We start from the raw sequence: 14,737 nt of genomic DNA, 5'->3' as shown, positions 1-14,737 counted from the left end.
CTCTGCGCGGCGTGCCCGGTGTACGCTGCGTTACGCTGCTCGCTCGCCTCTGCAAAACCGAGGGGGTGGGAGAGGAGTAAAACCACGGGATGCCGACACGCCTGGCGATGCCGTCAAGAAGAGAATGCGATCCACCGGTGGTGGTCGGTAAGTCGAGCGTTGTGCCATGGACCACCGCCACCACCACCACCACCACCGCCATCCATTCAACCATCACCTACCACCCATTCAACTGTACCACCACCCCCGCTCATGCATCATTACCACCACCACCACCACCCATTCGACTATACCACCACCACATTAATATATATATCCCCTGTGTAGCCTACATAGACTGTTGGGGCAAGTGCTGTTAGCGTCCAACCGTCTTTGTCTCCCCACTTGTTCATCAGGACGAGTTCAGATACTCATCACTGATGTCAGTCATGGTGCGCGGGAATCGAACTCAAGCTGCTCGGTTCATAGCGAGCTGTACACTCATCACGCCACCAAAGCTACCGCGACCACCGCCACTACCCCCCCCCCCCCCACTGCATCCCTGATGGCACGGGGATGGAGGCCGAGATGCCGGCCGTAGCGCCCCCAATTCCTGCGCTCGCCCACTGTGCTCACACAGCCCATGATTGATGTGCGTTATTTAAGCAGGTGAGGGCACGGCGAGATTCATCATCTTCGGTGCAGCAGAGACCTCGGGGAGTGCAGCTATGCATGGGTAGTTATTAATTTTATTATTACTATAATTATTTTAGCCAGGGGCAATTTTAAACTTTGTAATTTGGGATATGACATTTGTGCACGATGGACGATTATATCATTATGTTTGTCACAAGGTCTTAAACGGCACACTTTACTGCAGACGGAAGCACGCTTTGCTATGTATGCGCTTAAGCACTGTTGCTGTGCAAACAAAACATGACAAAATATTGCAAGATTAAACTCAGCCAAAACTATTTTTATTTTACCAGGTTAAGCCCACTGAGCTATTAGCTCTTTTTCAGAAGCGACCTGGCCAAACATGATAGCCTCACGAAGTGCTTAATCACGTGCAAAATTGAAAGCAGACAAATAATCTAAACGCGTGTTTCTAAATGTGGAGGGGGAAAACCGGAGGAGCCGGAGAAAGATCCATGCGACCAAACACATATACAAGCGTCAAGGTCGGGACCGAACCCAGGACTTCCTGCATACCAGGCGAGGGAGATAACATCTCGCCATCGCGACGCGGAGACGGAGCGATGAAATCCGCTCACGTGCAGGCATCTGGGTGGATCGTCACATCTGAAGGACCATGCGAGACGGCGATGACCTAGCCGAGGCCTTCATCCAGCACCGAATCGATCGTGGTCGGGCAACGATGATGACGATGACTTACAACGATAGCGGCGATGGTAATCATCGCGGCACGTGGACTTGGGGTGGTGCCACGTGTACTGGGGGCCCGGCACAGCTGCGTGGGCTCCGCGGCAGCAGCAGTGCGCGGTGGGGGAGCCCTGAGCGGCCCGTGCCGCTACATTACGCGCTCGCCGCACGCACACGGCCTCGCGTGACGCTCACGCGCTCCGCCAACGTGTCCGCGTGTGTGCGCGCGGCCGTGTCACTGTGCAGTCTCAGCGCGCCCGCCGTACATTCCCCAATCACACACCACACTCGTCGATTTCATCATCAGCAGCAGCAGTAGCAGCAATAGCAGCATCAGCATCGCCCATAACAACATCATAATGATTTAAAGCTTTCGTGACTGCAGGGATTCATCTTCTTGGTTCTTTCGGTAAAGTCACGTAGAATGGAAATAATAAAATAATAAACATAAAACATTATAAAATAATTCTCACGACGTTTCGGCCACAACGCAAGAGCAGGTCTGTCGAGTAGACAGAGTCTGAATTCAGACTCTGTCTACTCGACAGACCTGCTCTCCACCTGAGGACGGCTGCTTGCGTTGTGGCCGAAACGTCGTGACAATTATTTTATTATGTTTTATTTTTATTATTTTATTATTTCCATTCTACGTGACTTTACCGAAAGAACCAAGAAGAACATCATAATGGTGATGATGATGATGGCGACGGTGATGATGCTAATATAGAGGAGGGTGCTTCGATTGATAATGTACAAACACGGTAAAAATGCGTGCATGAAACTCAGGAGTGGTTACCGTCATAACATCGCAATCGTGGTATCATCGCAAAGTGTGGTAATTATTGCTTTGCAATTATTGTTGCAGTTTCATTGTGATAATTACTATGTTATTGATTCTGGGTCATATATTGTACAATCTAACCACTTCTATAATAAAATGACCATTGCTATGTGATCCACCATATGGTATCTTCTTCAAGCAATAGGAGCAGGGAATCAGCAAAGAGGAAATTGATAATTGGCAATTCCCAATTGGTAGCTTTTAGGGTGACAGATACAGTAAATCCATAGGCCATTATAGATTCTTAAAGTTAGGAGGAATGTTATGCATATCTCTGTCAAAAAAAGTGAATATATCCCAAGAATCAAATCTGGACAAATACTGAACAATATGATATACAAATGACTAAGTAAAAAAAACAACTTAATTTTTTCATGCTGATAGAAAATATATAATTGTAATTTGAATACTATTTTAAAACTGCTTAAGGCCACACTGCACGTTGAAGAAGCACTTTGGCCAACTGGCTATAAGTGTGTTTAAATCTCACCATGCTTTCTTTCGATTTTTCTCAAAGTACACACATTTTAAAAGCTGATTTGAAATTCCCATCGCCTGGACATTTTCTCTACTTTGCTTAAAAACTAGATATTTTGGCAGTGCCGGACTCATTACACAGGAAAAAAAAATTGTAATAGCTATAGTAGTCTCCGGTTACAAGTTGAAACCCATTATAAATTCCCTTCAATCCAATTTTTATTACAATCTACGCAAGTTAAAAGTACACTGTATATTTTAATACGGAGATAGCGTGTAATTAAACGTGGTCACACCGGACAGATTCCCTATTATCAAACGCCGTTCGCACGTGGAATCCGAGCTCTTGCGAGCAGCGGTGGCAGTACATGTCACGTCACTGTGCTGCAGTGTTCATTCTTTACGCACTAAAGTTTAGCGTGCGTACTTCTTCACGGACATGTCTTCACGCTGACTGGCTCTTCTTCTTCTTGGTTCTTTCCGTAAAGTCACGTAGAATGGAAATAATAAAATAATAAAAATAAAACATAATCAATTAATTCTCACGACGTTTCGGCCACAACGCAAGCAGCCGTCCTCAGGTGGAGAACAGGTCTGTCGAGAAGACAGAGTCTGAATTCAGACTGTCTTCTCGACAGACCTTCTCGACAGACCTGTTCTCCACCTGAGGACGGCTGCTTACGTTGTGGCCGAAACGTCGTGAGAATTATTTTATTATGTTTTATTTTTATTATTTTATTATTTCCCTTCTACGTGACTTTACCGAAATAACCAAGAAGATGAATCCCTGCAGTCACGAAAGCTTTCAATCGAAAGCTGACTGGCTCGTTGTCATGAGAGCACGTGTGAGTTGCGCAGAGAAAATCCTTTTGAGCAGAGAAGTGAACGTTTGAAAGTTGAAACTCTGCTCTGACACACTGGCCTATGCGCGTTCACTTCATCGTACAGTATCCATCGTTCAATGTTACCGTATCCTCTGGATTATGAGGAAAATTCTACCCCCCCCCCCCTTCCCCTCACCTTTCAAAGGAATAGTTGAATAGTTCAGAATGCGTCTTATTATCCAGTAGTCTGTACGTAACTTTGTTGACACCGGCTACAATCTTGGCTCTATAATCGAAAGAATATAGGACCCCGTACTCATCAAGGTATTCACCGTTCCATGCGATTCACTTAGTCACAGTAAAGCAATGTGCCATTCAATTACATTCAATGCGATACAATAAAAACATCGATTTACACAGCATTGGTTCATGCTGACAAGAAATGTATATTTTATTTAGATTAATGCTAATTCTGTACCAATGTTTACATGAGCACTAATGGATTTGAATTGTGAAAACTCATGGAAGACACGCAGCAAGCTGGTCGGGCGCAAGTTAAGTCCGACTAAATAACAGCATGGCCACGTGCAATTCTAACTGAACAAGCATCTTGAAATTTTTCTACGTCAACAAGTCACGCGTAAAAAAAAAACCCTCCAACAATAATTGCCAGTCCAACAGTTTTTTCCCCCCCACAATTTGGCGAAATGTCCTCATGCAAGAGCTGCTTGAAGTAGTCTTGAGACTCAATTGAGGCTATCCAGAATAAATAAATAAATAACTCCAGCAATTGTATGGCCAAGCTTTTGTTTACCTCGAGGGCATCAGGATCCTCCTGACCCAACATGAACTGCGCTGACCAAATTTTAACCTAATGGGCTGTGTCCGTACGGCCTCGAGCAAAGGTCCGCCCAATTGCTGTACCTAAGGCTCCAACCACCGGTGGTCACGTGCGCGGCCCAAAACTACGTCACGTTTGTCTCGACTTTCGTGCGAGGATTTAAAAAGTGGTTCACTCGGAGATGTCAGAAGCAATTCGACGATGTCTCCGTGTGCCGAGCACAAGACGTTGCACTGCTCTGTGAGAATGCCAATAGGGCTGTCCATAAATGACGTCACGCGATTTTGAACGATTTTGACCCCCCCCCCCCCCTTCGTCACACGGCGTCACAAAAAGTCAGACCCCCCCTCAAATATGACGTCACAAAGCTCTGCCCCCCCCCCCCCAAATAAAATAAAACATGCTTCAAATTGCTGTAAACTATTGGCATTGTATTGCGTATTTAATGTACCGCTGCACTCTGATGTTGTAGGAGAAAATATGTATTAAAAAGTCTATTTAATTAAGTAGAACGTTTTGTCTATATTTATTTAAAGTTGCGCACTTTGATGTGACGTCACATTTCTCAAACCCCCCCTCTCCCCCTCGTCACACATCGTCACAATCTGACCCCAAAAGGATACTTGGCCTCACGAGCATGATGCCGATAGCACGAGAGGAATCAAACCGCGAAACGTTAAAATGGAAGAAGACCAATAATAGCAGAGTGGAGATTGCTCCCGTGCATAGGAGGTAACGCTTGAACACGGCATATTGTTCAGCAGCACAGCGATGTAGCTGAACCAGTGTGCAGGCGGTGTAACTGCACCGGGGCCCACGGAACGCAGGGGCCCTAGGTGCCAGGCGACGAATGTGGGAGGAATTCTAGATTTGAAGCTTTCAAATCTAGAATTAATGCCCTCTATGGGGAGGAATTCCACCTATCTGTTAGAGTTTTTAACAGACAACGAGACAACTGATGACGGAGGCTTGTGTTGCCTCCGAAACGTCGTGATTTTTATTTTATTTTACTTTCATTAATTTTAATGTTCTACCTACGTGACTTTACCGAAAAAACCTAAGAATATGTGGGAGGAAGTTGAGACAGAGACGACTCAATTCCATTCCTCACACCAGGGCCCATGCCAAGCACGCCACCCCTCTGCTTATGATCTGATTTCGATTTAAAGCTTTCGTGACTGCAGGGATTCATCGTCTTGGTTCTTTCTGTAAAGTCACGTAGAAGGAAAATAATAAAATAATAAAAAATAAAACATTCTAAAAATAATTCTCACGACGTTTCGGCCACAACGCAAGCAGCCGTCTTCAGGTGGAGAACAGGTCTGTCAAGTAGACAGAGTCATTCAGACTCTGTCTACTTGACTTTACCGAAAGAACCAAGACTATGATATGATTCTTCCCTGTCTTGATCATTGAGCGCCACTTCCCCAGCGTTCGTCGACGCAAGCCAGGGCGTTTGTTCTGGACACGCGCGCGCTCTCTCTCTGGAGTAAACGCAGCATTTGCGGAGGAATCAATCGTGACGGCAAGGTGCGAGGGCAAAAGATTCAGCAAATACGGAGCGTATGCTGCAGTGGCGGAAGCCGGGGAGGGATCGGGCAGAAGTGGATGGAGGGGCGATGTGGTGGGGTGGGTGGGTGGTGGGGACAGCGACGATGACGGAGCCCCCGAGCCCGCAAGGGGTTCACCGGCACCCGTAACGACCCACGAGCGAGTGTCCTCTGCAGCCGAACATCTGGCGCGCTCACTGCCGTAGCACCGAGTGTACCCCCCCACCCACCACCACCACCACCACCCCCCAACGACTCCCCAAGCTGTTTGCCTTCCTTCCCCGAGCGCGGTCGCGACCACGATCCACGCAGCGGCGGGTGACAGCGGCGAGCCCGACGTGTCTGAGGCTCCGCCGTGCGTGATGGACTGCGATCGCAAAAGTTCCTTTTTTTTTGTGTTCGAGTGAAAAACGACGTTATTTCTCACGCGCGAATTTTTTTCATTACGCAATCATTACACAATAAAGTTTTTACACAGCGGTGTTTTATGTAATGATGGTCGGAAACAGCTGGTAAATTACTTGACATGACGTTTTAAACATAAGCACGCGCGATAAACGTAAAAGAAGCAAATGCCCGCGGTAAACCCTGAAATCAAAGATTCCGGACAAGCGGAATAAATCGCTCACGTGATTTTTGTTTTATTTTGCATTGTGCGTCGTCGTATAAACGAGCAGCGTTGCGTTGTTGTATAAACGGGCGCATAGTACAGCGCGTGTACTTTAGTGATGACATTCTGAATGAATGTTTATTCCCGGCTTTCTGAAATTCCGCTATCAAATACGCCACATTATCATTCCAATGGACACAGCTTTGTGCAACATCTTTTATGGCAAGTCCACTTTTTCTTCGCACGCCTAATTATTTTTATTCCCTCGCGATGGTTATTACAATTGCACGCTCCCTGGGAATTGTGGGCAAATTTTCACATGGCACCTTTACTGGGGGGGGGTCTCCCCCCAACACACCCCCACACCCCCCGACCCCCCACTACGAACCTGGCGACATACCGAACCAAACTTTTCATTGGAAACAGCAGGACAGCAACGGAGTAGTCACAGAGAGAGAGAGAAAGAGTGCGAGTCACGTTTACAACAAAAAACAAAAGGCCTTGTCAAAACTCCGGGCACGCCGCTACTTACAACCCATAGTTCATCTTTCGTACGGTTCATAGCCACATTGCGGGCAAGGTCCCATGGTGTAACGTATAATCCCGCCTTACGATTAACCCTCGAAGGAGAAGGAGAGTGGTGGGGTGTGGAGGGGGGTGGGTGCAGAGAGAAAAATATAAAAGGATTGGAGAGGGGAAAAAGTGTGGGGGGGGGGGGCAACAAAAAAAAAGGGACATGCTGCCAGCTTGAACAGACGCCGGCAACATACGCAGGGACATTAAGGAGATCATCGACAAAGCCCCACTGGGAGAAAAAGCAATCTCGTGCAACCGCGTTCCCCCATTTACCGCCGCGCAACATACGGGCGGCGCTACAACGAAATGCATTACACACGTCGGCTTAATGAGCCCTCCACGGGCCCAACACGATTAGCGTTATCTTATTTTAATCTCAAACTCAATCCGACGCGATGTCGCCATTCGACGGCCGTTTGAAGGGAACCGAGCCGTGACTGCTATTACTCAGCGGCGCGCATTGTGGGCCCGATTCCCCTTTAACGGGCCCCGTTTTATGCGAGGCATCTCCTTAAACGTCCGGCGGTATTTCTTTGCAAGTGCCCCCGTAATAACCAAAACCCATCTCCACAACTCAAGCTGCTGCTTTCAATTATATTTCATAACGCGCCGGGCGTTTGGCGCTGCGCGGGGAGGACGGATGGGATTGATGCGGGAGGAGGCGTACAATATTCTCTCTTTTTTTTTCTTTCTTTCTTTTATGCACAGAGGGGTCTTTTAGTCCACTTTAGTCCGGGGCAATAATGAATTGGCCAATGATCCCAATCTCTGAAACATTCCATCCTATTTCCGCAGTGATTTGTAACGCGATCACATGACGAACATTATCGGCAGAGTCTCTGAAGCATTCCGAGTGTGACATTAGACAAAAGTATGTAATCCGGCCAGTAGCATTACAATTCATTGGGGGCTGTTACTGACATATTGAGAGCAATCTGTGCCAAATAACATGCCATTACATCGAGAATCACATCTAAAACACATGATGAGCCACTCCCGCATATTGTCCTACGCGGAGACCGTGAGCACGTATAAATTACATTCATAACCGCACCTATTAATTCTAATATCTTTCCAGTTTCCTTTAATATACCGTCCCATAAAATTAAAAGAGCGGCACAAAGGTGACTGGCCACAAAATCCGCAAGCAGAATGAGCAAGGTGGTAAAACGCAATATCCCGCAAAACACTCCAGCGTGTCGCGTGGAAGGCACTTCACCTCTTCTGAACCGAACGCCCTTTTTTAAGTTTTGAATGACTTCCAGGTGCCGTTGAGGTAACACCCTCAGCCATTGCCCTGCGTCAGCGTTTCAATTTTGCTTAGCGCAGGGGAGAGACGTGCATGGCGAAACATATTTTTGAACAACTTCAAAAGCCGTCGAGAACGTCCGCTACGAGCGTTGTTGTGTAATAAATAAACCACAAGGCCGTTTCACGCGCGCATTAAAGCCGCTGGATTTGTTTTGGGTGCGCAGTAAGAAGTTGCCAACCTTAAAATACGACGAGGCATCTGGCATCACGTAAGATATTAAATATAATTTAAATAAAGCAATCTGTTGTTATTATTATTGCGAGTGAAATTGCTAGTCATCATTTGGTAACACCTTTCCAATGTTCACTTGTCATTGAGCTGTGCGACATTTAGTGATATCCCTCAACGGAACCAAATCGATACGGCGACCACCGATTCACTGGGGCCTCCAGCCCCGAGACCTGGAACCAGTCACCGGCAGATGGAATTAACGTCCCCTTGTACATTAAGCAGTCCTCCTCCTTAACCTCCTTCTGTTCCTATCTTCAAGCTCTACCTTCTCTCTATTGCCCAATTTTCTTCCTCTTCCCTGCCCTCGACCCTCCTCCACTCCTTCCCGTCACTCCTCTCCCCTTTCGTGATCCCTAAGTACCCCTCTATCGCTGTCACTCATTTCTCAACCCTTGTACACAACCATTCAAATCATTTCTATTCTGCCACAGTTTTGTAAGCTATGTGGAGCGCCTTCAGGGAAGGCCTTCGGGGAAGGCGCTCTATAAATATAGATTAGAAGTAGAATGTTCGAGATCCATGCTTGAGTCTGAGCCAGTTTTGCAACAGACTTAAAACAGTGGTGTTCCAAAGAGCTTGCTAAATGTGATCAGCATGCAATCCTGATGGAGCATAATAACAAATATTCAGACTTGCTATGTAAAAAAAATCAAATACAGGCTTTTTGCCTCCAGTGTAAGGGATTACAAATTACTGTAATTCATTGACATTAGAGGAATTGAGGATTTGGTCATCATTACACCGTTAATCCACCACGGGATAAAGACCTCCGCACATCATGTTGATCATGGGGGTTGTTTGACCACACTTCACCTTGCACTGACTGGTCAGTGAAGGTGGGAGAATGTGTTAAACACTGCGTCAATACTCCATGCCCCGTGATTCTTATTGTCCACTAGCTTTACTACCCGGCTTCGCCCGGGACTTGGATTCTTGTCTCGGGTTAATTTAATATTCCCTTATTTCACTGAAAAACCCTGAAAAAAAAGTGATGCTTGCAAGAAATAAAAAAAAGCCGAAACTAATACATTTAACTAAATCGGATGTTTTTCACTGAAGGAAATTCAACCTTAACCCACGTTTAAGGTCGATTTAGGCAACTCGGGAAGGGACTGCGTTCCCTTAGAAACGCCAGACAGCATGAGCTGTGCAAATTTCGTAACGTCAGAGCTCAGCATTCGAGAGTTTTTGCTGCTTCACACAAACAGATGTTGTTTCTGCTTTATATTTAGGAGCGAGCTGAAATTAGTCGCGTTGACTTAGAACATCGAGACAGCTACGCAGCACATTTGTGCGGGATACACGGCCTACGCGGAGGGTTTGGGGGGGGGGGTGCGTGACGTCAGCAGGCGCACTGCGTGACGCTGCCGCATGCGGGTGACATCACACATGTGACGTCACCGCTCACTTGCCGTGCAATATATTATATCCATTATTGCCCCCCCCCCCCCCCCAAATACAAAAGTCTAGTTTTATACTTTTTGTATTGTGTATGTCTGGAAGCTACCCACATGCCAAATTTCAAGTCTGTTGCATGTCGGGAAGTATGCTAAACATTTCGAACAGACACACATATTCACAAATTTCCCTTTTATGAAAAAAAAATATTGTTTGTATACTTGTAAGGGCCTTTTCAACGTAATGCACAGCAAACCAGAGGCTTTTGTTAGCTCACTCCCTCTGGTGACAAAATCACGAAACGCACCAACACAGGCGAGATCCAAACCCACATTCCTCTGCAGCATAGAGCACTCCGCATACATGTGAGCATCTACATACATGTGAGCATCTACATACATGTGAGCATCTACATACATGTGAGCATCTACATACATGTGAGCATCTACATACATGTGAGCATCTACATACATATGTGCATCTACATGGCAGAAGCTCTTTGATGAGTCCACTTCTGGTTGTGGACCTCCCCACACCATGCGTGCCTTCAGGGTTATTTAACCATATTTCTCAATTTAGTCTGTACCGGTTGGTGAAGGCAGGGAGCGCAGGTGTTGGAGCATAGTACAGCACAACGATTGATTTTGCCGCACTGCCATGTGCTGACAACGTGGTCCTGCAGCAGCCTGCGGCTCCCGCTTAATGCACGGTGGACACCCCTCAAAGCATTATCCAGACTCAAGCCTGTTCAGCTGCCAAGCTGCGAGGATATGGGGTGCATTCCTGGTGATTTGGTCACAAGTGACTCCGCTCCACACAGCACACATTCATATTGACCAGAACCAACTGCGTTCTTTATCAAAGCCCGCCTACACCGCTGCTCTGTTTGCGTCTGATTTACAACCACTGGCGGAGACACTTGGTGGGCTGTGACCAGCTTTTCCATCATTCACATATCGCGTTGCAAAATTGGTCCGTGACGTAAATGGTTTCAGAGCGCTGACCCTAATACATCGGCAGTACATCTGTTAATCTGCAGTGCATGATTCAGCGGAACTCTTACTATTCAGAGGAAAGCGGATGGACAAATTTACACCTGCGCTGAAGTACGTTCTACGGGCTGCCAAGGAAACTGTGCGCTGGCTTTGAAATACCCACACTTCAATTAAAAGTGCTCGTTTCTATCACCTCTCAATAACTCACAAAGCTGTTAAATACATTTTCAACCTGGACAGCTGATCTTGTCTGCGGCGATACAACTAATGATTGTAGCATTGACTTGTCGTTGCATCACAGTTCCTGAAAGCGTAATTCTGGAATGCCCACAGAATAAACCTGAAAATTATAACACCAACATAATACTCGAGCGTTACTCTGCTGTACAATGATTGTTTCGGGAATGGGGGTGCTTTCCAGATATGGTGCAAAAGGCGCAGTACAAATTAAAGCGATGGTGATGATGATGACGACGGTGGTGGTGGTGGTGGTGATGATAGTCATCTCCACAAGTGCCCATAAAAATGCTGCACGTGCATCGGCAGCTGCCTCCTTCACCATGAACCCACCTCCTCGGCCATCCTTATCAGGGATGGGAGGCAGAGGCAGAGAGATGGGCCCTCTGTGGAGGGGCGGGCGGCCAGAGAGGGGCTCAGGAATTCCCCTCTTCAGAAGCCTCCCGGGAAGAAGCTGAAACGAGACGGACCAAGGGACGCGACATAAAAGCCATCAATTACCCGTCACAACGCTCCCGAACAAAATATATATTTTTTTGGTTGCCGTTATATTTCATTCTCTCCAGTGTCGCATCACTTGCATAACCTCGCTTTCGCGACCTTTCGCGGCGTCTGTTCGCGAAGAACCCGTGGAATTTATTCCGCGCGCCGGTAGCGTTATTTTGAAGCGCCAATACGACGACGGCGAAGATGTGTGCCGAGCCCAGCAACGTCGGGAAGCCGCGTGGCAGAGGTCAGACAGACCGGGAGCCCACGGAAGAAAAATCGGTCAGTAGATACGCGGCGCCGAAGATGTGATTTATGGTGGGACACGCGTCGCGGTGCCTCTGCCATAACTCCGCGTTATTGTTCTTGCCAGGAAGTCCCAACTCAGGAAAATGAACGCACCAGTGCCCCCTGCTTGACTGTAGCTGCAAGCGCTGTGACGCTTGCATTCGTACAGAAGCCATGCTTGCGACACAGAGATCGTTGCATGCTTCGCAAAGTGAAATATTTACGTAAAACATAAGAGCTTTCGTTTTGTACACACGGACAAAATTCGTTATTGCGTTGTCTTCACTGCTTTTTTTTACCACTAAAGATGAACGGGACCCTGTCATGAACAGAGGGCGCTCTTGCCAATAATAAATCTCGCTCTGATGATGAAACCATAAATGTCATATAATTGGTTTCCTTATTTAAACAAATTCTGCTGAATCAGAGGCCAATCAGGTGAAAGCCTTATTAAAAAAAAATATATCGTATAAAATGCCACGTGAATTAAAAAAACATAAAGATGTGAGAACCCACAATTAGAGAACAAGTCACTTGACCTCAAAATTACTTTTTATAAAACTAAAGAGGCATGGGCAGCACACATCACTGGAAGCGGTGATGGCCGCTGGTCGAGACGAACAACGGACTGGAAGTCAAAGGAGGGAACGCTCCAGAGAGGGCATCCCCCGTGGAGATGGAGCGATGGAATCCGCTCGTGTACAAGGAGGAGCAAGATGGATCGTTGTATCGCAAGACCGTGAGAGGGGTGGCAAATAGCCTTCATACAGCTCTGTGGCCAATGATGATGATGAACACTCCACAGCAGCGCTTAAAATGCTTTCATACATTTGCATGCACATCAGTCATGCACATTACATTCGCTGCATACTGTAGGCTGCATTACCTGCTAACTTTACCAGAAACTCGTGCTGAACAAAAATTGAAGAGCCACAGTCAGGCTGCGGCATATCATGATACGAGTGCTCCGCACCGCCGATTTGAAAAACTACACATTGTCAAAAAGAAGCATTTCATCTCGGAAGAAAAACTGCCACGAAGTGGAAATTTCGAAAGTGTCTGCCATGTTCCCTGGGGTTTGTGTTTACGGATAGCCTGCTGCCACAAAACACACCATTAATCATTCTCGCGGGTCCACTGACAAACAGTGCAGGGGCGTATCTCCCCTTGACTTTTCGGGACGAGTGCTGAGCGCGGGCAGATGGATGTTGCTATCAGGACGGGCAGCCAAACAAGACAGGACAGATGTCTGCGCTAACAGGGCCTAGCTTGCCAGGAGAGGAGAGGAGGGGGAAAAAATGCCGCGTGAAGCCGAGGAAATAAAGTGAAAACTAGATTCGAAGCTTTCGTGAACTGCTGTCAGGTGCGGTGTTGCTGTTGTTTGTGTTGTCCGGCTCTCTGTGTTGTGTTGTGTTGCATTGTGTTTCTAAGTTTACCATGTTTGTTTTTTTCTCATTCATTCTTACCTGATGACGGTTGCTTGTGTTCCAATCGAAACGTCGTGTTCTATTATTATTTTCTTTTTTGATTTCTACGTGACTTTGCCGAAATAAAGTGAGCATATTGGCAGCACGAAAGGAAAGTTGCGTCAACACCGCGAGACGCCAAATCGTTTCTGGGTGTGGCAATGCCACGATGTGTATCCCACAATACAAGATCCGCGAAAATTGTGTGGTCAGTTTTTGCTAAATATCTCTTCATGGTAATTACGGTAGCTCACTTAAGATTTCTTAAATATTTAACTTCCTGACAAGATTTTTCGATTTAAAGCTTTCGTGACTGCAGGGATTCATCTTCTTGGTTCTTTCGGTAAAGTCACGTAGAAGGAAAATAATAAAAATAAAACATAATAAAATAATTCTCACGACGTTTCGGCCACAACGCAAGCAGCCATCTTCAGGTGGAGAACATTCAGACTCTGTGGCCGAAACGTCGTGAGAATTATTTTATTATGTTTTATTTTTATTATTTTCCTTCCTGACAAGATATTTAATAAATTGAAAGATTTAAATTTAAGAATACGTTGTAAAGACAATAGCTGTTACCCATTAAATGAGTGCTTTGTAAAACATCTTGCAGATTAATTGATGGTGAGGTGGTTACACGAAGTGATAATTTTCTGCCTGCACGTGCATTCTCAGCGACAGAGATTGTAAAGTTGCAGCGATTAGACGGCTCATGGCAGACGTATGTTGAGTGAACCACAGTTGAATAACATTTAATCAATCTTTATTCCTACTCGGGGTACGGCAAAGCACGAAATCAAGGCGATAAAAATATAAAATACAATTAAAGTACAAAGTTCAGGGAGGATGATATTATGAATTTAGATGTTCACAGCCATGAATACAATTCACGTTGTAACTTTATTCGGGCTGTGACTGCATAAAAACACCCCAGCGAGATTTTCCACTCCAAAGTCGCCGTCTGACAGGGACCAGGTGGCAGGAGGGCAACTTAAGCAGCAACTGGTGGCAAAGTCAAAGGCAAGTATTCCCTGCATAGCCTTAGCAGACTTTTTGGGGCAAGTGCTGTTAGCGAGCACCAACGAAGGCCAGCACGGCACACGAGGGGGTGGGTAGGCAGAACCCACGTCCGGCTGTGCTTCTAAGGAGCAATGTTTACACATAGTACCAGGTACTAATTTGATGCTAAGTCGACCTAGGGGAAGCCCAAAACCGATTCAGATAATCGTCACTGGTGTTGGCC

General features: G+C 46.4%; 1 protein-coding gene across 1 annotated transcript in view; it reads right to left on the bottom strand.

The window, feature by feature from the left end:
- The window catches only part of IQCH (IQ motif containing H), a 73,624-nt gene that overhangs the window by 52,115 nt on the left and 6,772 nt on the right, over positions 1–14,737 (bottom strand). Inside the window, exon 6 of the mRNA XM_078624313.1 lies at positions 11,588–11,708. Within this exon, the coding sequence (XP_078480439.1) occupies positions 11,588–11,708 (121 nt within the window). The remainder of the gene's footprint in view (positions 1–11,587; positions 11,709–14,737) is intronic.

Source organism: Lampetra planeri, chromosome 3 (genome assembly GCF_965212315.1).
Source record: "Lampetra planeri chromosome 3, kcLamPlan1.2.h2, whole genome shotgun sequence".
Classification (NCBI taxonomy): Eukaryota; Metazoa; Chordata; class Hyperoartia; order Petromyzontiformes; family Petromyzontidae; genus Lampetra; species Lampetra planeri.
Note: the sequence above shows the minus strand (reverse complement) of the source record. Positions and strands in the feature narration are given on the sequence as shown.